The following is a 23,239-nucleotide window of genomic DNA, read 5'->3' on the forward strand; positions in this document are numbered from 1 at the left end:
TCAGTAATGTGCACGCATAAAGCTCTGCGCGCGCGCGTGTGTGTGTGTGTGTGTGTGTGTGTGTGCACATGCCATCAAGCATATGTAGCCCCGCTGCCTTTGGGTATTATATTGAGGCACTTCGTCATTAAGGAATCAGGCACTTTTGATCAAAGGGTGAAGTGTGTAATTTCATGGCTCTGGGTGCAGACTGTCTGGATTCAGACCCCAGCTCTGCCCCAAGTTCTGTCACCCTGGATAGTTGGGGCGAGCGGCTGAGGAGCTGTGTGACTAGACCTGGAGAGAGGCCTGCCCTGTGGGGCCTTATGGGGCCATTATGAGGAAATCTTAGGAAACCCTTGTCCCAGAGCCTGGAACCTGGCTTTTTCTTTCCAGGTGATTTCAATGTCAGTATGAAACGCAGTTCATCTGCTGGGCAGGGTGAGGCAGAGCGCATTTTCCTGAGCAGTTCAGGTGTCTGAGCAAGAGCAACGTTAGCTCTTTTTTGTGGGATAGCTAGCAGCTGTAGCTAAGAGAAGCATGCCGCCTCTGGCCCTCCAGCCAGGGTCCCGGTTTTCATATGGCCCTCGCAAGAACTGCGCAGTGGGACCAGAGCCCTTAATTGTCAGATTAATGCAACATCCTCATTAAACACCACATCCTGCCAGGCAGTTTAGTCAGTTCAACAAGTCTTGCTACCTCATGAGGAATTCAGAGAACAGGCAGCCTGGTCCCTACTCCTGGATGGCCCGAGAGCTTTCTGGGGTGATAGGATAGAGCCCCACAGCAGTTTTGTGCTGTGACGAGGCTGGTGGCACAGACATGCAGGTTGTTTAAGAAGAGGAGCTGTGGAGCATGGGCGGCGGCAGCCACTCTCTTCTCCGTGGATGGGGAGTAGCAGGAAGGCCAGGAACAGGGTCTGCTCACAGCTGGATTTCCAACACTTGGCAAACGTGGCCCATAGTTGGTGTCCAGGGAATACTTGAGTGAATGAATGGGTTTACATAGGTGTCTGCAGGATTCTGGAGGCCGAGACAGGAGGATTGTCTAGACTACATAGGTAGCTCCTCTCTCTTTTGTTTTATATTGTGACAAGTTTTCTCTGTGTAGCCCCTAAGTGTCAGAGAACTCAACTCTACCGACTAAGCTAGGCTAGCCTCGAACTTAGAGATCCTCCTGCCTGTGTAGGACCAACCTGCTCAAGTAGCTCTGGTTTCAAAAAGATTTTTAAAAAAAGTACTAGGAGATAGAATCACTTGATTCATGCATTCCCCACAGTGCTTCTGAGTTCTGCTTCTGCCTGTGAGGGGCCCAGGGAAGAAAGGGAAGAATCCCAGAGCCCACCCACCAGGCCAGGCCAGCAGGGGAGCACAGAATCCCTGCTCTGTGTCCTTGCTCCATACCTCCAAGAGACCTTTTCCTGTTAGACTCTTTGTGCAAAGGGAGCCTGTTGAGCATGCATGCCCCTGTTGACGTGAGCACGTGTGTTGTCATGGAGGCAGGCTGGAGGAAGCTTGTGTGTAGTAGGTAGCCCAGAGGATGAGCATGTGTGACCAGCACTTGCATGGGGAGAACACTGGGCTCATCTGGACCTGCAGTGTTGTGGCTCAGCTCCTGTCCTCCGGACTCAGGACAGAGGGTCTCTACTGCTGTATGGAAGCTGTGAATTCCAGGAAACCGCTGCCAGCAGGCATGGTTGGGGGAGGGAGGGAGACTCAACCTCCGGCTCCCTAGCACTTGGAGCAGATGTGTCTGCCTCAGGGACAGCAGTTGAAGAAAGTTCAAACCGAAGTGTGTTTGCTCACCATAAAAGAGATGTCTGTGAGAGGGCCCTGTAGGAGTGGCTCCAAGGCCCCAAGGGTGCTCTGCCATGGGCCCACAGAAGCTATTGTATCTTGCTAGGGGTTGGGGCACAAGGTCAGGACTCCATGTGTGGCACTGCGGGGCCATCTTCCCCATGTGTTACAACTGGAGAGCCGTCCCAGTTGCTTGCTGCTCTTCAAAGGGGCTGGATCAGAAGGAGGTGGGGTTCTTTCCTGCTGGAAGGCTGAATTAAAGGGGCCCCATCCCGGGGATTCCCAAGTGACTGGCCAAGGGCACACGGAAACCAGCATTCGGGAGAGGAGCTGCTGCTGTCCTCTCCAGCAGACTGTCTGCTGTTTGGAAGGCCTTGGCACCCTCTCTCCCTGTCCCTTCTTGGTGTGATCCGAACCCTGGCCCGCCCCACCCCCTTCCTTCTCCACACTTCTGGGTTTGGCCTGCTCAACCCTGGAAGCCGCCCAAGAGCATATCTTTGAAGCACAGCAAAGGTTAGGAAGGAGGAAGACAGAAATGTCCTCTGGGCTGGGGGAGTGGGAGAAAGGAATTCCATGTATGCTCCACAGCAGTTGGCACCAGGCCTAGTGGGGGCTGCCACCTTGGCCTCCTCAGTGCCCTGCATGTCCCGCTACTCAGTGCAGGCACTGTATAGAGTGAGCCCTTTCCCTCAGGCTCTGGGTGGGGAATGGTGGCTCTTGTTTACAGCACTCATTTCAACCTTGGCTCACAAGGGTAAGAGCCAGGCCCTGCTATCCGCTCCACAGGATGTGAGACCTCTTAATTGTCTTCAATTACAGACAGCACGGGCTCTTAACCCTGGCTTCCGCTAGGAACCAGAGCCCAAGCCACTTGAGGGGGTCAGAGGGAATGCCATCCAGCCCTCACTACAAGGTCTTAGGGGCTCCCTGTGCCCTCTGGGATCCTTTCTAGTGTGCATCTGCTCTTGTTGAACACCTGTCTTCTTTGTCTCTGCTCAGGATGAAACCTCTGTGAGCAGTGAGGATTTTGATATGAATGACTCCACATGGATGTCAGCTGACCCCCACCTGGCCTCCAGCCTGAGCCCCAGCCAGGAGGAGAGGATGCGGAGCCCACAAAACCTCCATAGCCAAGAGGACGGTGAGTGCCCCTTGGGCAGCTGGCAGGGAGGGCACTTATTGTTCTATAAGAGGCCTGCAGGTGCTCCGGGTGGTAGGACCCAGGTGACACTGGGGCGTCCCTGTTGGACTTGAGAGCTGGTATTGTCAGCATCTCCACAAGCCCCACTGCCCCAGGGAGAGAGGGGTGTTTTCATAAGCAGGGCCCCCGATTGACTGTGGGGTGGCCTCTTGTCTGTTTGCACCTGTTTATGCTCATGGGTTCGTTGGATAAGGATTTCAGAATCGCCAGGATTCAGGCCTGGGAAGGTCAAGAATGTGTGTGATCTGGAGCTGTGTTCTTATGGCTTGAGTAAGGCTGGCTTTGGGACAGGGCCACATGGTCAGTGGCCAGGATGGACTAGGCTACTATGTCTGGATTTTCTTGGGGTTGAAGAGTCAGGGTCAGAAGTCAGATGTCCACTCCATGATTCCATATAGAGTCCTGGAATGGGCGCCTGGGTTCTGCGTCACCTGGGCCTGACCAGATTGGAGATGTGGGATAGCACCTGTAGTCAGAGGCGTCTGGTAGGGCTCTTGTTTCCGGGCCTAGAGCGCTAGAAGTAAGGGATCAGCCCAGAGCTAGGCCTCAGAGAACTGGGGTATAGGGACTGGTAATTAGGAGAGGTCAAAGGTCAGAGCTTGGAATGTGGAAGGGAGGTTCAGAGTTGAAAAGGGGTGTAATGTTAACTGCAAAAAAAAAAAAATGGGTGAGCCTTAAAGAGTAAATAAGGGGTAGGAGCCTTGCAGTTTGGGTCAAAGTTCATCTCCATGGCAGAACCCACACGCTGGTCTTCCCTCCCAGCCTGAGTCCGGCTTTGTCTGGGAGGAGTCTAGCATATAGGCAGCTGGAAGTGTCTGGGCCTGGAGCTGGGGAGCCAGGGGTGGCTGTGTGAGGAGTGGGGTGCCAGGCTGCTGGAGAAGAAAAGGCTTTTTGTGCCTTGCTGCCTCGTGAGGTCAGCAAGAACCCCTCTTGCTGTGAGCCTCCAGACTACTATTGCCTTATGGCATTCCCACGGGGGTGGGGCCCAATGGGGGCTACCACATGGGGGTTCTGGGGCTGGGACAACTCAGCAGCTGACCTCCAGCCTCATCTGACTGATAGAGCCACACCCAGCAGCCTACTAAGAGCTGTGCTAACAGTGCTTAGTAAGCACCCTTGTCGTACCTCCTCAAGAAAGATCTAGAACTTTTCTTCCCCCCACCCCAAGGTCCAGCTTAGTAAGGCTGTCTCAGTCCTCCAAAGGTCTGGTTGTGATGCTGTTCCTCAGTGTACCTTTTGGAACCATGGTTACTGCCCGAGAACACTACCTTGGAGTCTCAGTGGACTGAGGTCCTCAGGATAGATAGCAAACTAACTGGGGGTTTCTGCTGGGGCTGTGATGTCGTTGGTATCCCTTGGTGATGATGCAGTGCAGATGAAGAAGCAGAGGTTCTGGGGTTAGCTGCCCCACAGCCACCTGCAGGGTAGAGTCAGACATATCTCAGGCCCCTCCTGGCTCTAAGCACTGGACGAATCACAGGCAGGCTGGCCTGCTGGTAGGACTAGTGTTTATGCGGGCAAACAGCAGAGCTAGGAAAAGGGAGGATGGTGTTGATCGTGAGCCACCAATTTAATTATTGAATCAGAGGCTGATTCTGGAAGCTGCAGACTGATTTGTTAGCCGGAGACCAGCCTAGATCCAGGGCAGAGGGTATATATGCAATAAGAAAACCCAGACATCTGGTCCGGTCTCTGGTGCCTCTCGCGTCCCTGGGGCCTCCTGGTGACCAAGGTCCCAGGATTTCCCACAGGGTTTCACTTGGTCATGATCACAGCTTGAAATCCTGGTCCAGCCTTGCAGCCGTGTCTCAGAATGCGTGGTCAGTGTAGATGCAAGCTGAAATCTGGCCCCCATGAGTGAGCCCGTGTCTCTTATTGTTGCTGAAGGACTAAGGGGTGCGGACAAACTCAGCCATAACTCTGCTTGTGTGTCTATCCCCAAACTCCCCTATAACCACAGCTGGCTCTTAGTTCTCTGGAGTGCACTGGATGGAGAGGTCTCTGACTGTCCCTCCCCCTAGTTCTATAAGGTACCCTGTAGTCTGTGTTAATGCTGGCCTCTGCCCTGTGCTCCTCCAGCTGCATGCCTGGCCCATTACAGGGGCCTGCTGAATGTTTGTGGCCCAAATGAAAAGGCGAGCTGACATTTATAGAGACTGCCCTTGAGCATGGCAGCCAGGGAAATAGAGGCCCCCCTCCTTGTTAGGGACAAGTTGGCTTCTTTGTTCCTGAGACCGCACCCCAGTATGCCAGGACTGCAGGGCTGCTGGGCACATCACCCCTATCTACCCGTAATACAAGCCAGAGTGATGGCAAGAAGCCAGGCAGTTTGTACAGGTTATACCTCTAGGGAATTTGCCCTTTAAATTATTTTTGTGTTTGATTTTGAGACAGGGTCTTGCTTTATGGCCCAGACTGGCTTCAAACTAGTTCCCTCAGCCCTGAGGGTTGGGGTCACAGACCTGGGCCACTACTTCCTCCTTCTCTCTTTAAATTGTAACAAAACTGGGCCTTGGTAGGGACAGTTGAACCTAGAGAGTGGAAAGCATGCTGGCTTTCACCACTGGACATGTCTCCGAGCCTGCCCCTGGCCCAGTCCTATCCCCCAGCCCTTTCCCCCCAGGTTCCCCTCTGGTAGTTTTCCCACCTCCTTTGCTGAGGTCCTTTTGTTGGGTGGTGGTAGCAAGCCTGGTTGAGGCCTGTTTGAGGACATCAGTCTTCTCCTATCTCACATGGGAGGGCTCCAGGAGAGGTTCCCGCCTCCCTCCACTTTGACAGGCCTTTGTCAAAGTGCAAGAGTCCTCACACACTAAGAGAGGCGCAGGCTTCCTCCTACCCGTGCTTAGCTCTTGGCTTTGAGCTCTCTCTCTCGGGTCTGTCAGGGCTCTGTGTGTTCTGAAAGCTTGGGAAAGCTTCTGGTCTAGGAGTTGCCAAAGACAGACAACCATTGAGACGTTTTGCAGAGCCCTTAAGGTCTGGTATTGCCTTGGAGCTGAAAAACCCCATCATCCTATCATGACCCATCCGAATCTCCTCCCCATACTGTTAGCAAGCACCCCAGGGATAAAGACAGGACCCAGCACAAGGCAGTGCTGGGGAAGCATCGGTGAGTGAATGAGTGGATGGAGATGTGTGTGCGCATTCCCAGGGGAGAAGCCAGCAGGTCTCCTGAAAGGCAGTCATGCGGGCCAGGGTCCTAACCCTGTTTGCCGCTCCTCCTATTCCCCTGCCATGACTCTACTAGGCCCCTCACTGTGCCCCTTCCTGAATGGAAAACTTGAGGCCTGGCCTTCAGAAGGGATGCATGGGGGCAGGGAACGGACGTTACTCATCCCCACCTCCACCGGCAGACAGGAAACTCACGCCAGGGGACAGTGGAGGGTCCTGCTTCCGCCCTTCTGCAGCACAGGCTGGGGTTGCCTGGCGGGAATTATGCAGAGCACCGGAGCCCCTCCCTTCCCAGACGAGGCCCCCCTGCAGCCTGTTCTTGGGGACCTGCTGGACATGGGTGCTTGCCTCCATTAGGTTGGGACTCCTACTTCCTGCAGGGCAGTGTAGCCTCCTGGTGCCCAGCACTAAGCTGGGCAGAGTCTGAGAGGGGTTTTCAGTAGTCTGGTCAAGTGACTAACAAGGTTGTCAGCCCCTCCCAAGTCTCCAAAGCTTGGCCTTGGCAGGAGAGCACCAAGCACAGGGAAGTTGGGGACCCTGCTGCGCTGTCACCTTCCTGAGAGCAGCAGCTATGACTATACAAATAGATCTTAGCGTTCCCCTCACTTTCCTAGCTTGTGCATTACAGAGAATTGGGGGTGGGAGCACAGGAAGAAAGAAAGAAATGCTGCCGGAATTGGGGGCCTTTCCTCAGGCTCCTCTCCCCGCTTACCCTTCACTCTTCTTTGCTGGGAGGATCATACTGTGCTATGTTGCTCCTTACATGATGGCTTTCCCTCTTTCCTGTCATTGGTTCTGCTGATGTAGAAATGGTCCAGTCTACCCTGTGAACCCAAGTCTACTGTTCCCCCGGCCCCAGCCAGCCCTGTGCACTGAGTTCCTTCGGTTTCTGACATGGAAATGGCTTGTCCAGACCACAGGAAGCAACCAGCTAGAGTCATTTGTCCTAGGCTTTGTCCCAGCCCCTGGCTTGTATAGATAGATGCTCAATAACTATTGTGTGGCCATGGACTGATGGGAGCCAGGGAAGGGCTCCTAGAGGAGGCACCGGGCAGCAGCCTGTCAGAGGAAGCAGTTTGGTTTTGGAGTCCTGGGGCCCTAAATGCCCAGGAGCTTCCTGTGATCCCAAGCCACGGTCAAGAAAGGCAAGTCAGAGCAGCCTCAGCCAGACTGCAGCTTAGGCAGCTATAGGGCCGCCTCTGTGGGCCTGAGGACTTTCCTGGACCTGGCTTCCTGTAGGCAGATCCTGCCCTCTGCTATTGGTCTTTCTTCCCCACAGTCTGTTGTTTTTGTTTTTTGAGACAGGGTTTCTCTGTGTAGCTTTGGAGCCTGTCCTGGAAGTAGCTCTGTAGACCAGGCTGGCTTTGAACTCACGGAGATCTGCCTCCTTTTGCCTCCTGAGTACTGGGATTAAAGGCATCCGCCACCAGTGCCCGGCTCCCAGTATGTTCTAAGCTAGTTGCTTACCCTGTGCCAGGCTCAGCACCTGTCTAGTGTGATCATCTGCTGTGACCACTGATCTCGGTGTGCCCTTAGAAGCTTTCAGAAGACCAAGGCTTCGGACCTTCTGGTTCCTGCTGCCTTGAGTAGGGCCTTCTGCCACCTAGAAATGCCAACTGGGCATTCGAGCAGCCCCTTGTGAGCCAGTGAGGTCTAGTGGCCCTGACTCTGTCCCTCCTCTCCCAGCCAGACCCATGTCTCAGTACTGCCCCTCCCAGGTCTCCAGGTCTCCTCTCCCAACTTCTTCTCCATGGGCTCTGAGTGGTGTGGGGAAAGACTCAGGCGCTAGCTCTCTCATTGGATACAGGTCCAGACCCTGCCTCAGCTCCTTCCTGCTTGTGTGATCATGAGCAAGTCATTCCCCCTCTTTAGTGGTTGAATAATAATCCCGCACCTGGGCTGGAGAGATGGCTCGTCTGTTAAGAGCACCGGCTGCTCTTCCAGAGGACCCGGGTTCAATTCGCAGTACTCACATGGCAGCTCCCAACTGTCTGTGACTCCAGTTCCAGGGTATCTGAAATCTTTACACCAAAGCACGCAAAAAGATGAATTATTTAAGGCGGGGCGGTGGCGGTGCCTTTAATCCTAGCACTCAGGAGGCAGAGGCAGGCGGATCTCTGTGGTTTCGAGGCCAGCTTGGTATACAAGAGCTAGTTTCAGAACATATACCAAAGATATACAAAGAAACCCTGTCTTGAAAAACAAACAAACAAAACAATAATAATCCTGTGCCCACCTTACTGGGCTGTTGAGGACTGGATGGTGTGTGGACATTGGGAAGGATCACAGGCCAGGCTGGAAGTGAGGTTCTTGGTCCGCTGACACCGTTAGGCCTAGAAAGTTGTGGGTAGGGATGGGGGTCGGTGAGCAATAAAAGGCCCTCTACCTCTCCCAGATTATCTGAGCTCTTCTCCAGACTCACTTGGCCCAGTCCTGCTTTCTTGGCCTCCTCAGGCACCATGAGCCTCTGCCTACAGCCATCTTCTTGCATGGAGAGTGATGTCCTTAACCCTTAGAATCTTGCTTGGTACTTGAGAAGGCAAGCCAGAGCTGGTCATGGTGATGCACTCCTGTAACCCTAACATTGAAGCTGAGACAGGAGGATGGATGGTGAAGTGGTGGTGAGGCTAGATAACATAGCGGGTTTGAGGCCAACTTAAGCTTCATAGCAAAGAGCCTGTCTTAAAAGCTAGCTAAACAGCTGGACCAAGGCCCTGATGGCCGCTGGGTCTGAGCTCTCACAGCTTCCCTTACCATCCCAAGTTCCTGACCCATTCCCACCCACAGGTGTATGAAGACCCTGCCTGTTGATTGACAGCTGCTACATCTTTGGATGGCTCTAGGGACTTGGATGTGAATGGGGGAAGCAAGGGGATGAAGAAAAGACAGATGGACAGCAGACAGCTGGAATTGGGTAGTTTGAGCTCTGAGATAGAGAAACTGCAGCACCCTGGAAGCACAGCACGTTTATAATACATATGAGTTGAACAGAGAGGCGGGGTTACTGCATACAGCTGAACATGGAGGCAGGGTTCGTGGTATTCAGCTTGATCAAGGAGGTAGGGCTAGCTAATTTTGGTAGGAGCAGTCTGGGGGGGGGGGCAGTCTTCAGGCTGTAAACACCGCGGGGCGGGGGAGGGGCGAGCTGTGGTGGACATTTTCTGCACATACTGTCAACATTCACACTCAAACCTGGAGGAAGGTTTCCACTTCCCTGAACCTAGCCTGGAGAAGGCTTTGCTGTTTTCTCACTGGTCTGAGACTTTGGAGTCCTTGACATGACTGCGCCCCATGTCAACAGCACACATGCCCTCAGGATTTCATTCACTCAGGGAGGGCTTCCTCTGCTCCCTGTATGCAGCCTCTGCCTACCTCCCACTCCCAGGCTTGCAGGTGGCTGAGGGGAAGAAGCTGGGTGACGTGTTCCTAGCAGGTGAGAACTTAGGTGAGTGGTCACACGACTAGCAGAGAAAGGGGTGAATGAGTGTTGGGGCCAGGCCTGTGCCACCTCTGGTCTTCCCTCTGCCATGGCCAGCCTTCACACAGAACAGCCCTTAGCACAGGCTTGGAGCTCCTGACCCCTACAGCTGAGTCACTGTGGATGCAGTCCTCATGGCTGGATACTGCCCCATGGAGGAAGGAGTGGTACCTACTACAGCCTCCTGGGATGACCCTAAAGGGCCTTTGTTTGATATAGGGGTCTCATTATGCAGTTCAGGCAGGCCTTGAACCCTGAGTCCTTCTCCGGACTTCCTGAGCGCTGGGATTATAGGCCAGCTCCATCACGCCCAACTCCTCACTGGGCTCTTACCTTTGCATTTTCTCTTTTAAATTATTTTTATTATTTTATGTGTATGGGTATTGTGTGTGTGTGTGTGTGTGTGTGTGTGTGTACCACTTGTGAGCCTGGTGCCCATGGAATTCAGAAGAAGGTGTCGGATCCCCTGGAACTAGAGGAACAGATGGTCATGAGCCACTTTGTGGGTGCTGGGAATTGAACCCAGCTCCTCTGAAGAGCAACCAGAGCTCTCTGAACCATCTCTCCAGCCCTGTCTTTACTTTTAAAAAAATTCAGCAATATTGGAGATTGCACCTAGGACCTTGTGCTTGATAGACACCATTTACACCCAGTCTATAGCCCTGCTACCGACGGTGGACTTTTATTTTTTTATTTATTTTTTATTTTTTATTTTTTTTGTTTGACGGTGGACTTTTAAATGGAGCCTCTCTTCCCCACACTTGTGGGTCTTCGTCCTGTTTAACACTCAGACCCTGTTTGTCTCGGGTCGTATCTTGTGAGACTGGAAGCCAGGCCTGGGCCCTCTTCTCGCCCTGTAAAGCAAGAGCTGTTTGTTTTGATTCAAGGCACCAAACATCTGCCCACAGTCTCCCTTAGACTCTCTCTTACCCTACTCCAGGATTTCAGCTCTTCTGGGACATGTGGTAATCCTGGGTCATAGAAAGTATCCCTCAAGCTGCTCTGTAGACAGGGCAGTAGTGCTAGGCTGGGCTAGACCTGGCCTGCAAAGACAAGAGGAGCTAGAAACAGCTCCAAGGGGTTCCTTTATCAGAGGATCAGGCAGGGCTTTATGGTGCCCTGACCTTGCCTAGGTTACTGGGGCCCCAGGATTCATGGTAAGGACACTAAGGCAGGACAAGTTTTGGGACCCAACAGGATGAAGGTTACCTACTAAACAAAGGGGAGGGAGATCCTGCCCCCTTTCTTCCTCCCTGACCTGGAAGATTAGCCCTGGCCTTGGGCCCATCTGGCAGATGCTAGCCCTGCTATCAGCAGCCTTGCCTTATCCAGCAGTACTCAGAGCCCTTCCTCTGCTAGGGTGGCCCTGTTGTGCCATACACACAGGGGCTGGATAAGACCATACTGGCAGGTACCACCCTGGCCTGAGTTGTCTGGGGGTGGCATTCCCAGGAACCAGGAAGCTGGGCCACATTGTCATCATCACCTTGACCTAAGGACTGGGATGCACCAGCCCTAGACCAGCTTCCGGGAGGACAGGAAGGGTTACTAGGGGCCTGCCAACTCCACATACAAGCTCCCAGGCAGAGCCCTGCCCCATGAATCACTCACACATGGTAGCCTGAAGTGGTGCTGCTTACTCTCAGAACACATGATTTGTGGGGGTTGGTGCTAGCAGGCAGTGGGGAGTCTAGCTTAGAGCTTTGCACTTGGAATTGGTATTTATTTCTCATTGTTTGTGCTTGGCCTGCAGCAAGCCGAGCAAGTGGAGGGCCCGGGAGGACAAGCCAAGGGTTCCACACTGGGAGTATATCCTCTGGGAGTCATTTACCAGTGTGTGTTGGGGGAATCCAGGGTGGGGGTGGGCTGAGGCATTCTTTGTGAAGCCATCTGGGCGCTGCTGCTCACCCTGGGAGCCTCTGAGGCTTCTCTGAGCTGTGTCCTGTAAAAGGGCATTTGTACGCACAGAGCCTGACACTCAGATCTGGTGTGTACTTGGTGTCCATTCTCACAACAAACGTGGTTTCGGTGCTTCGCTCCCCTGCTCTCTAATACCCCATCTGCAGCTTGGAACTTCTCCTGGGGCCCCACAGACCTGCGCTGTGTGAGAGACTTCCTTTACTAGTAGCCGCTGAACATTCAGAAAGGGTTGGTGCAGAGGTGTGTGGCGCTCAGGAAAACACACTTGGCTTGGTGGTCTTAGCATGAAAACAGAAATGTGTTACCGATTACCTATTGAGATATGTTGGCTATATTAGGGAAAAGAAACTCAGATTCCTCTTTTGGAAACAGGGTCTGGTTCTGTAATCCTGGTTAGACTTGAACTTCTTATGTGTAGTAAAAGCTGATTCTCCTGCCTCAGCCTCATATGGTAGTGGGATTACAGGATTGTATCATTGCAATTGACTTTACAATACATTAATTTTTGTTAAAATTAATGTGTTTGGCTAGCATACATGAGGACCTGGTTTCCATTCCTAGCCTTGTACAAAAAGCTACCACCAAACCCCAAACAGACCATGGCTTCAGTTTCAACTCTGTCTCGCGTTTTAAAAATATGATGGTGAGCCTCGGCGTTGGTGCCTGAGGAACGAGCCAGAGATGTAAAAATGTCAGTGCACTGTGGAGGCAGATGCTATGGATCTGAGTGTCAGGAAACCTGAGTGGGTCAGTGCTGTAGCTCAGCTGGGAAGTGCTTGCTTGGCATTCCTAAAGCCCTGGGTTCCTTCCCCAGCGCTGCAGCAGCTGGGCCTGGTGGCGCACATCTATAATCACTTGGGAGGTAGAGGCAAGAGGATGGGAAATTCAAGGTCATCCTCAGCTGTAGAGCTACTAAAGGACAGCTTGGGATTTGTGAGAGCCTGTCCTAAAAAGGAGAAAGAGTGGAGCCCATGAGGGGTGGGCATGGTATTCTGACCCCTAAGCCTCGACTTATCAGACTGCTTAACCACAGGGAGAGAGCCAGGGAGCCCAAGAGAGAAGCTGGGTGGCGGCAGAGCCTGAAAACCAAGTGGAGAATATGGGCCTCATGTGGCTGGTCACATGCCCAGTGTGGCTTATCACCTAGGACAGTTGGATCCCTTGGCCCCCATTTGACCCCAGTCCCTCTGCCTGCCTTCAGAGAGCACAGATGGGCGCCAGGAGCTTGATGCTCCTTGGAACTATGCATTATGTAAACACTACCCAGGCCACTGGCCTTTGTCAAAGCAGGCGGGAGTGAGGGATGAGGTGGAGAGCCCTAGCAAGGTGTGTGCCCCTAATTCAGAGGAGTCAGCGTGCCAGCCTGCAGCCCAGAGCTTCCTTCCAGACCTTCAATGACTCCTGCTTGGCATATACAGCTGGGGGTGGGGGCAGCTGCTAACTGTAGCACTTCACCTTCCCCCCCTCCTTCCTGGTTCCCAGCTTTTGTATGTGAATTATTGATACCCCTCCTTGCCCCTGCCTGGCTGCGGCTTTGACCAGAGCCTCACCAAGGGGCCCATGCTGCCTTCAGCCCTGCACCTCTGCTAAAGCAGGCAGCTTGCCTGTGTGCCCAACTTGTAGGTTCTTGTGGCCTTGCCACCTCTCTAGCCTGGCTTGGGGGCTGGTGTGGGTTGCCCACTGGGGAAGGGTACCGCTGGCTGTGGCCCCAGAGCCCAGAGTGGTGATTGGCGGCTTGCACAGAGCTGGGCCTGTGCAGGCTGCAGGGCGCTGGCGCCCACATAAGGGCATTGTTTGCTGAGGTAAAAGGAGTTTTTGTCTCCTTCTGGAGCCAGGACAGAAGGAGGAACAATTTCCCCCATTCATCAGTGATCTCCCATTTGAATAGCAGCACATCACCCCGTTACAGTAGACGGGCATGGCAGGCCTCCCCTGCCCTAGGGCTCTCCGGGCACAGGTGGTGGGCTCTGGTCCTCCCAGCCTCGGGGGTCACCCTTTACCATTTTTGTGGAAATGGACAGAAGGGATACATTCCTGCTGCTCCCAGGGTACCTCTCTAGTCTGTTCACGAAGTCACAGGTTGGGCAGCTATGCCCTGCCAGAGTTGTTCTGGATTCAGGTAGGTGCATGTCCTAGAGGGGACTCGGCACAACTGCAAGATGAGGACCAGGTGGGGACAAGAGGGTCACCTGAACCCCTTGTGTTTCTAGTTCCAGCTTCAGGTCTGAGTAGGTCCCAGGAGAGGACACAGCCTCAAAAGGGCCAGGGCACTAGGGCCTTCAGTGCTGTGGGGCCAGCTGGTTATTTCATGGAGTCATAAAACACTGGAGCCCAAGAGGGCGTCAGCGGCAACTCCCTGAATTGCAGATAAGAAGAGCCCAGGAGGTGGTTGTGCCCAAGGTCAGGCTGAAGTGAGGCCAGCCGACAGCACCGGCCCAACCCACCATATGCCATCCAGGCATTGGGGTTGGGTGCCTCTTGGAGAGTGAGGAAGAATTTGCCATGGGCCAGATCCCAGCTGCTGGGTCTCTACCCCCTGCCCCTGAACCCTATGGGTTAGGAGGTGAGGCTGTGGCATCCCTGGGTCAGTATTAGCAGTGTTAGGATAAGTGGGAAGCAGAAAGTCCAGCCCCCAGGCCTGGCCCCTGCCTACCCTAAGTTACTCAGGCAAAGTGGCCTCCAGCTAGTTTTGACAATAAGGAAGTTGTTACTCTCATAACTAGTCTAGGGTTGCCTTTGGTTTAAGGCATGGGCGGATTTTGGAAAGGTTGTGTCAGCTATCTCTGAACTTCCCCAGGGTGTGCACTGCCTAACAGGTAGAAAAAGCTCAGCTCTGACTTTGGTGGGTCCAACTTGGTCATATGACTTTTACCAGTGGCTGTGATGGGTCATGTTGACTGGTCCATGCTTACCCCGAGGAACCCTAGCAGACCTAGCCATTCTTGTCAGAAGAAGGGGTGTGGCTTACAGGGAAGCAGAAGTGATCCAGGCCTAGCACTAGGACTCTGCCAAGGCCCAGGGGCAACCTCTCTACAGGCTACAGACACAATAAACGAATAGTACGGCAAAGGCGGCTGAGTGTGGTGAAAAATAGGTAAAGAGGTTAGCGTGTCAGTGTGGGGGCTTGGGAGGGGAGGGCTTCCTGACACAGAAACCTTTAAGCAAAGCCCTGGAAACAAAGGAACAGGAAGTGAAGGACAAGCTCTGGAAAGCCAGGGACAGTGTAGCAAGCAGCAGAGGGTACAAGCCACAGTTGGGTTGAACTGCAAGTGGAAGGCATGGCAGGAGGCCCTGTGGCTCAATAGGGAAAAGGGGCTGCGGCCACAGTGGTGGGGCTGATGGACAGGGTATCTGTAGGGCCACCTTCCTTGGGATGAATTCTGCAGAAGTCAGAGCTTGTGCCAGGATGAGATGGGATAGGCAGACTCAGAGGCTCCCCGTGGAGGTGATGCTCAAGGAAGCTCTGAAGGAAGGGCAGTGTAGGGTGTGGGCCGTGAGACACTCTCCTGGTTCTTGGTTCCCAGTGTCCTAGGCAGGACGACTCCTCCCAGGCCTTTACCCTCCCTTTCTCCTTGTGCCCACCTCTGATACTATACTGTTGGGCCCCCTGTTGCCGTCTGGGGACACGGATGCAGGAAGCAGGTGAGAATAACGTAAGAAGGTTTGGGGTGAAATAAGTTTTTGAGTCCCTGTTTCATGTCAGGGAGAGTTGATAACGACATAAATTATGTTTTACTGATGCAAAAGCTGTTTGAAAGAGAAATTGAGGTACAAGTAGAGGTGGCCTCTTTTTTTTTTTTTTTTTTTTTTTTTGGTTTTTCGAGACAGGGTTTCTCTGTGGCTTTGGAGCCTGTCCTGGAACTAGCTCTGTAGACCAGGCTGGTCTCGAACTCACAGAGATCCGCCTGCCTCTGCCTCCCGAGTGCTGAGATTAAGGTCATATAGGGGACATCCACCCTGTCCTTAGCTCCTTTGTATTATGCTAACACTCGCCGCCGGCCAGTTGGAAAACAGGCGCCTCCTGTTAGGTGACGCTGGAGCAGGCTGTGTAAAAAAAGAGCTAGCCCACCAGGTGGGACCCATATGCTGTGGGATTGTAGAGTGTGGGCGTTTGTAATTGTTTCCCCCCTCAGATTGATAGCTTCTCCAAGGTGCAGCATGGGCAAGGGCCCATTGGCTTGCTCAAAAGCTTTTTTTGTCTGGAGGGTTGTGGTGGTGGTGGCGGCGGCAGCGCGTGTGTGTGTTAAACTAAATATAAGGTCTCTGGGCTGTATACTTCAATATTTCAAAATACTATCAGCACCCTTATTTCCCAAACTTTTCATCACGCCAGACAGACGCTGTGAGTTCACTAAGCATTAGCCCATTTCCTGTGCAGTTAATGGACTCACTGTTTACCCTCCCACGTCTGTCTTCATTTTAAGGCTGAGTCTTCTATTTTATGGCTAGGTCACACTTTGCCTATTCACTTCTAGTGGCGTTTCAAGGTGCTAATGGTATATACTGGTCACTCTGGGTATTTACGTAATAGTATGAGTTTCCAGTCCATGGCCACAGCAGTTTGCAGGCTCTGGTGTCTTGAGGGCCACATCTATCCAACCACTTTCCTTGCCAGATGGGGATGGCCTCTGAAAACTGAAAGATGGGTACCCCCATTGGAGCTAGTGCCTGTTTTTTTCTAGCAAGTCAGGCAGCATGAGTCTGGGCCTGTAGCCAGGTGACAGTGTTCTCATCACAGCTGATTTTGACCCTAGGCTGAAGCCCTAGGATTGCCCTGTGTGTCCTGGGCAGCTCCAGAACCACATACATGGTTGCTTGCTCTAAGCAGGCAGACAAGGGAGTCTACCTCTGTGCCCATGCAGCAGTCCTTAAGCCTGGTGCCTGTGGAGAATGCAGTGACTGTTGGCATGGTACCTGATGAGGAGCAGCTCATCCCTCCAGAGCAAGTGGCCTGAGGTAGGGTAGACAAAGACTAGACAAAGGCGCCAGGGTAGGTATTCAGCTTTGTTCCCCAGATCTCAGCTACTTGAGCCTCTCCGGTGCCAGGTTCTACCATGGTTGTATGGGTGGCACCTAGGACTGGTGAGTACCTCCTTCCCAGGTACCCTGAGACAGGAGAGCAGAGTCAGGCCATGAAAGCCCACTGAAAAGGGCGCAGCTGAAAGGACCAGGACACACACACAAAGCCCTAACCCAGGCCTGGAGACCCAGGAGTTAGGGTGGGGGCTGGCAGGGCAGTCTGCAAGGTCACGAGGTTGGAGCATGGATGGTGACAAAGGGAAGGCCTGAGCTCTGAAAGGGCGCTGAGGACAGCAGACAGCGGTGCAGGGGTGGGCTTGACAGTTGCTGAGTAGGTGACACCCAGCAGTTACCGGTAAACTTCCTTAAGATGTAGCTGGTCCTCAGGCATGCCAGCACCCGGCAGTGGTCATCACTGCTCCTACATTTGGGGTGGGGCCAGCCCACAGTAGGTTCTCAGGTAATCTGTTTTTCAGTGCATCCTTCTAGACTAGTTGCTAGAGATACTGTCAGAGAAAACCCCAGCCCATTTACGAAGGCAGAGGACTTAGGCTGTGAGGTCTCAGAGATAGGTTCAGGGGCTTGGGATCAAGCTCACAGGATAAAGGGAGGATGCAGCAGTGTAGCCTGGCCCAGATGACCTGCAGCAGCTGAGGGGGTGCCACTGCACCACACTTTCCCCATCCCCCTCTACTCAGGGCCCTGACTGCTTGATGGGCAGACCGGCCCCGCCCTCAGGCAGCTGAGAGGCTAGTGATTGGCTGCTGCACTAGAGCCTCTCAGTCACCATGGGGACGCTCAGGCGGCACTCATGCCCAGTGCTCAACACTAGGGACTAAATCTTCATAATCTGCTAGCAGTGGGGGTGGGGTCCAGTGCGACCCTGGCCTAGGGAAAAGGGTCCCGGGATATGATCAGGGCTCCCTTTGCCACTCCACCTTGCTGGGTTTAGCTGCAGTCTCCAGGGTACCTAAGCACCATTGGCACCCACATGAGTGCTCAGCTGACAGTGACCCCAGGAGGTCTAGAGTAGCTGCTGTGGTCCCAACTAATGAAGCAGGAGGTTGGGGCCTGTGGGAAGAGAAACCTGGAATTTATCTAAAAATGGCTATGTCCTTGGAGCATCCTCTGGGTCCTGCAATGCTGCACTCTCCACAGCAGGGGGCTCTCACCTCAAGAAAGCAGAAAGACCCCCTGGAAACAGGAGGTGCAGCCCCCCAGACTTGCCAGTTGGCATTGTGCTGTCTGAGGACACTTGGCCAGGTAGAGGCAGGGTGGTGTTCTGTGCATAGGCTGCAAATCTGGCTAGACTGTACAGAAAGGCACCCGTAAATAGGGAGCTGGGCATTAGAGCCGTCTCCTTCCCTGGGTAGAGGAAGGAGAAATTCAAGGGCACCTGTGTAGAGGGACATGAAGGTGGGAGAGGAGGCAGTTCTGAGCAGCCAGAGAAGCCAGTCCTGCCACCCTGGAAGTGTCTAAGGACTAAAATGGTGAGCTGCTTGAAGTGGAGCTTCCCTTGAGCTTGTCTCTGGCATCTGTAGGTTTGGAGGTGAAGAGAAACCTCTGTGCTCTGCGTATGCTGGTCATGGCCACTTAGCTCCTAGTGGTCCCACTTCCTGACCTCGCCTCAGCTCAGGTGGGAAGCCTGCGTATGCTGGTCATGGCCACTTAGCTCCTAGTGGTCCCACTTCCTGACCTCGCCTTAGCTCAGGTGGGAAGCCTGAGGCTCAGTGCAGATGGCAGAGGTTCTGGCTAACAGCACAGGTACTCTGAGGCCACCACACCCAGTGGGGCCTCTGGAGACGGTGGATGCAGGGACAGGGCCTCATGGCCAGGGCTCTCATTCCAGACGACTCCTCCTCTGAGAGCGGCAGCGGCAATGGCTCTTCTACCCTGAACCCATCCACTTCGAGCAGCACACAGGGTGATCCTGCCTTCCCTGAGATGAATGGCAACGGTACTGCAGCCCCCATGGACTTCACTGCCACTGCTGAGGATCAGCCGATCAACTTGTGTGATAAGCTCCCACCAGGCACAGCGCTGGGCACACCGTCCTACCCCTCAGATGGCTGCGGCACTGACGGGCTGCGGAGCCGTGTCAAGTATGGGGTAAAGAGCACTCCTGAGGTGGGTGGGGCTGCAGACTGTGCCTCTGGGTTGTTGGGAGGCTGGAGTGAGGTCATACATCATACATACTGTAGGGCAGTGGGAACTGAGCCAGCCCATGTGTGACATCAACGCAGGGTAGTAGCTGTGGCCATTTTGCCATGGTTTCCTCGAGACACACTAAAATGGCAGATGTGTCCCATATAGGTTTCACTTCTCTGAGAAGTGATAGCTCTTGCCTTGGTGGAGAGATGGCAGGTGATGTCTGTCCCTGTTGTCCCAGAGGCTTACTTCCTTTCTGGGACAGTCTGCTGTAAAGAATGGCAGCAAGTGGTACAGGTGGCACGGAAGTACAAGACATTGCTGAGCATAGTAGTCATGCCTGTAATGCTAGCACTCGGAATTGCTTAAAGGGGGGGTGGGGGCTGCAGTCTGAAGCAAACCTGGGCTCTACATAGTGAGTTCCAGGACAGTCTGAGCTACACAGTGACACCTCCAAGGGAGGAAAAAAAAAAAAAAAAAAAAACACTTAGAAAAGGTTCAGTTGTTAAGGTGACCCGAGTTTGATCCTCTGAGCCTGCATAAAGATGGGGGGGGAGAGAACCCCTCTCCAGTTGTCCTTTGACTTGCACACGCATCGTGGTTGTGATTTCCTCCCCACTACACGTGTACACTCACACATACACGCACCCACACCCACACCTTTTGAAAAGGCAGCACAGACCCCATTCCTGGATCTTCAGTCTGTTGTCCCTACTTTTCAGATGATGCAGAAAAAGGGGCAAGCTGTCAGAATGAGGGCTGCGGAACTCCTCTCTTGACCAGGCTGATGTGGGTATAGAGGTGGGCAGAGTGGGTCCCCAACCATGGCCCGTAATTCCACACATTGTTGTGTGTCATTAAGGTTTCCTGACAGCAGGTGCCAGCTTTCCTGGAGCACCTCTTCAAATCTGCCTCCCTGAACACCTGCCTACTCCCAACAAACTCTTCTGTCCTTGCCTGTCTCTTGCAGAGGGGTGGGACACAAGCCCCAAGACATGATCTAAAGCGACAGAATGGAGTTTTGTACCACATGTGTAGCACAGCCATGGGGATCAAGGGAGAAGTAGGTCCAGGGACCAGAGAGAGCAGCTGTTTCAGGGTGGAAGCCAGGTTTGCTTGGCAGAGCCTCGGCAGCCACTGCTCCCAGGGCCATATGGCACAGGGTGGCACTAAGGGCTCCTACAGCTTTCTTATTTGCTCTGGCCCTGGCAGAGGTTCAGCTAAAGAATCACTTGCCGATCTGACATGTCCATGGCACCAGAATGCAGCCCTGTGCCCTGCATGTGTTTTGACTCCACACTTCTGTTCTGGACAGCTGGAGTTCTGCCTCTGTAAGGCTTGGTATGTCATAGCGAGAAGGGCCTGAGGACCAGAGTTGAGCAACAGGTCCTTGTAGGCCAGGCTGTGGCCACCATCACAGTGCCTGACTACAACTGTGTGTCCTCCTGAGCCCAACTTAGCCACCACACTAGTGCCGGTCAGGACATGCCACAGATGCAAACGACAGCAGCCTTGAGCCAGGGCTCTGTGGAGTACTGTGGAGCTGGGGCACAAGGGGCAAGCTAAAGCTGGGAAGCAGGAGAAAGCGGAAGCCATAGTCTGAGGAGGAACAGGCAGTCAGTGCAGGCTTCAACCCAGAAGCCCAAATAGGTCCTAGCACACAGAAGGGAATCCTTTGTGCCCTTCCCGGGTGTGACCACCTTTCCCTATCATCTGACTGAACCCATTCAAGGTGAGGCAGTGCGAGGCAGGCCCTCCCGCTCCTCTCGAATACCTGCTTTCCCGGGACTTATAGTAATCTCTTGGGAGATAGGCAAAACCAGCCCGGCCTTCCAGCTAGGGACTGCGCCCTGCTTCATGCCCCCCCCCTTCCCAGCCCATCTGTTCCTCCCGATAGACAGCACACTCGCTGCTCTGATGGCAGCTCCCTTGTCAACTCAAGGCTGCAGTCCCTTGGGGATCCAGGAGGAGCCCTGGAAGCCCCAACAGAGCCTGGCACACAGAAGAGGCTGGCTTCTTGTCTCCTTCCCTCAACATGGCAGGTCCCGATGTGGACACTGCCACCACACTTTACCCATGGCCTCCAAGAGGCAAGGCCCTTGTGTGCTGTTGCAGCCAGGCCTCCTGGCAGTAGCCCAGGGACACTGTGGGCAGAGCTGGTCCTCTTGATTCATAGTGGGAGGCAGGGTTAACTTGCTGAGGAGCTTGCATCTAAGACTCCAGTGGCAGGTGGATGAGCTCACCAGCCTGGTCCCCTAAGCTTACCATGAGAGGTCAAGTAGGCAGCCTTCTGATTTGTCCCTGTCTCTTGCCCTGTTTCAGTCTCCCCCCTACAGCTCTGGGAGCTATGATTCCATCAAGACTGAGGTCAGTGGCTGTCCTGAGGACCTGACAGTGGGCCGGGCCCCCACAGCAGATGATGACGATGATGACCATGATGACCATGAGGACAATGACAAGATGAATGACTCAGAGGGCATGGACCCTGAGCGGCTCAAGGCCTTCAATGTGAGTACCAGGCAGGGCTGGTGAGACAGGGAGGAGTCTCAGGCGAGGCCAGCCCCTCCCATGGCCTGTGTCTCCCCAGATGTTTGTGCGGCTGTTTGTGGATGAGAACCTGGACCGCATGGTGCCCATCTCCAAGCAGCCCAAGGAGAAGATCCAGGCCATCATTGAGTCGTGCAGCCGGCAGTTCCCTGAGTTCCAGGAGCGGGCCCGCAAGCGCATTCGCACATACCTCAAGTCCTGTCGTCGCATGAAGAAGAATGGCATGGAGATGGTGAGCGTCTCCTCCTGGCCACCCTGGCTTGTGACACCATCATTGTTCTCCAGACCCCTTTACCCTAACTTCTCAGTAGGCCTATTTCACAAATGAGGAATACAGGCCCAGACACCTGCTTTGCCATACCCTGACCCTGACCAGGGCCGTTCCAGCCCAAACACCAGCTCTGTCCCTTCTGCCTGCAGACCAGACCCACTCCTCCCCACCTGACCTCAGCCATGGCAGAAAACATCCTAGCAGCTGCCTGTGAGAGCGAGACGAGAAAAGCAGCTAAAAGGATGCGCCTGGAGATCTACCAGTCCTCACAAGTACGTGCTCGTGCTGGCTGCTTGCGGGGTCTCACCCAGGGGGCAGAGGCCAGTGGGCACTGTACACTCACCTGCAGTTGGGTGCGCAGCTGTCACATAGTCCTAGACTGATGGCACTGTGGGGGCAGAAAGGATGGAGTCAGGCGAGATCCCTGGGGTAAGATGCCAAGGAAAGAGAACCAACAGCATCCCCTAGTTCAAGTCACATCACTGGGTCCCAGGAACCACAGGACTGTGCTCTGCCTTCCACATGTCAGGGACGGTGACTAGGCTTGCTGTCCCAGCACTGTCCTCCCTCTTTTGCAGGACGAACCCATAGCCTTGGATAAGCAACACTCTCGGGACTCCACAGCCATCACCCATTCCACCTACTCACTGCCAGCCTCTGCCTACTCCCAGGACCCTGTGTACGTCAATGGTGGCCTCAACTACAGCTACCGTAGCTATGGGTCCTTGAGCAGCAACCTGCAGCCCTCTGCTTCCCTCCAGACAGGAAATCACAGTAACGGTAAGTAGGGTCAGGCCTGTTCTCCAGATAGTGCCTAGTGTGGTCTGCACAGTAGCCCTTGGGAGGAGAGGGGCGATGGCTCGGATTCCCCGTTAGCAGCCAGTCTTCAGATGAGGTCAGGAAAACCTTGACTCCCTTCTCATCTCTAATGGCATTGCCTTCGCCAGTCACTGCAAGTACCCATCTCTGGTTCACTCCCTGAAAGTCCCCTCCCTGTGAGTTGGTCGCAGAGCCAGGATCTGACCCAGACTTAGCCCGTCCATGCACGGAGCCGCCATTTAAGTCATCTTGGTGATTGTTAGACATTGGGTTCCTCTGCTCCATACCTAAACTGGGCAGCTCGGCAAGTGCTTCCCAGGAGTCTGTGGTACAGGTGCTACACCTGGCAGTGGGAGGAAGACAGACAGAGATACCTTCTACACCCCTCCTGTAGCATTAGGTATTGATTTATATGGGAGCGGAAGAGGCATTCAGCCCTTGGCCAGCAGGCACAGTGTGGTCAGGGGAGGTCTGGCTCTGCTGGGGTTGGGAGTTCCTAGGCACAGAAGACTTGGCCTCCATCGTCCTGTTATAATCCAGTGATGAGAATGTTTCTAGGGACAGGGCAGGAGGCAGAGGCAGTATGCATCAATGTTATTCAGGGACCAAGGACTGAAGGGAATTGGAAGACATGTTGCTACTGAAGGGGGCAGGTAGAAGAAAAGGCACTTTCTGGCAGGGGAGCTCGGGGTCTAGGTAGGACTGTCCCTGAGTAGCTGGTTCCTAGCTGTGGGAGAAAGCCCAAGCCATCTCCACTCCCCCACCCCCCCCCTTGCTCCACACCTTCATGCTTACTGTGCTCCAGAACTGGAAGGAAGTGCTGGTGTCTGGAAGATCCTTGCTTGGGCTTAGCCTCTCATCCCTTCTTATGCATCTTAACCTAAAATAAGAGG

At 53.9% G+C, this 23,239-nt stretch overlaps 1 protein-coding gene across 7 annotated transcripts in view; it reads left to right on the plus strand.

Annotated features, from left to right (window-relative positions):
- The window catches only part of Nol4l (nucleolar protein 4 like), a 122,297-nt gene that overhangs the window by 91,213 nt on the left and 7,845 nt on the right, over nt 1-23,239 (plus strand). For 4 of the 7 annotated variants that reach the window (XM_050151180.1, XM_050151178.1, XM_050151181.1 and 1 more), the window contains 6 exons: nt 2,775-2,916; nt 18,411-18,688; nt 21,032-21,217; nt 21,297-21,488; nt 21,677-21,799; nt 22,106-22,307. In XM_050151180.1, coding sequence (XP_050007137.1) covers nt 2,775-2,916; nt 18,411-18,688; nt 21,032-21,217; nt 21,297-21,488; nt 21,677-21,799; nt 22,106-22,307 — 1,123 coding nt within the window. The other 3 variants (XM_050151184.1, XM_050151179.1, XM_050151185.1) reach the window with 3 other exon arrangements.

The sequence above is a fragment of the Alexandromys fortis genome, unplaced genomic scaffold (assembly GCF_014885135.2).
Source record: "Alexandromys fortis isolate MF-2015 unplaced genomic scaffold, M_Fortis_MF-2015_v1.1 scaffold_27, whole genome shotgun sequence".
Taxonomy (NCBI): Eukaryota; Metazoa; Chordata; class Mammalia; order Rodentia; family Cricetidae; genus Alexandromys; species Alexandromys fortis.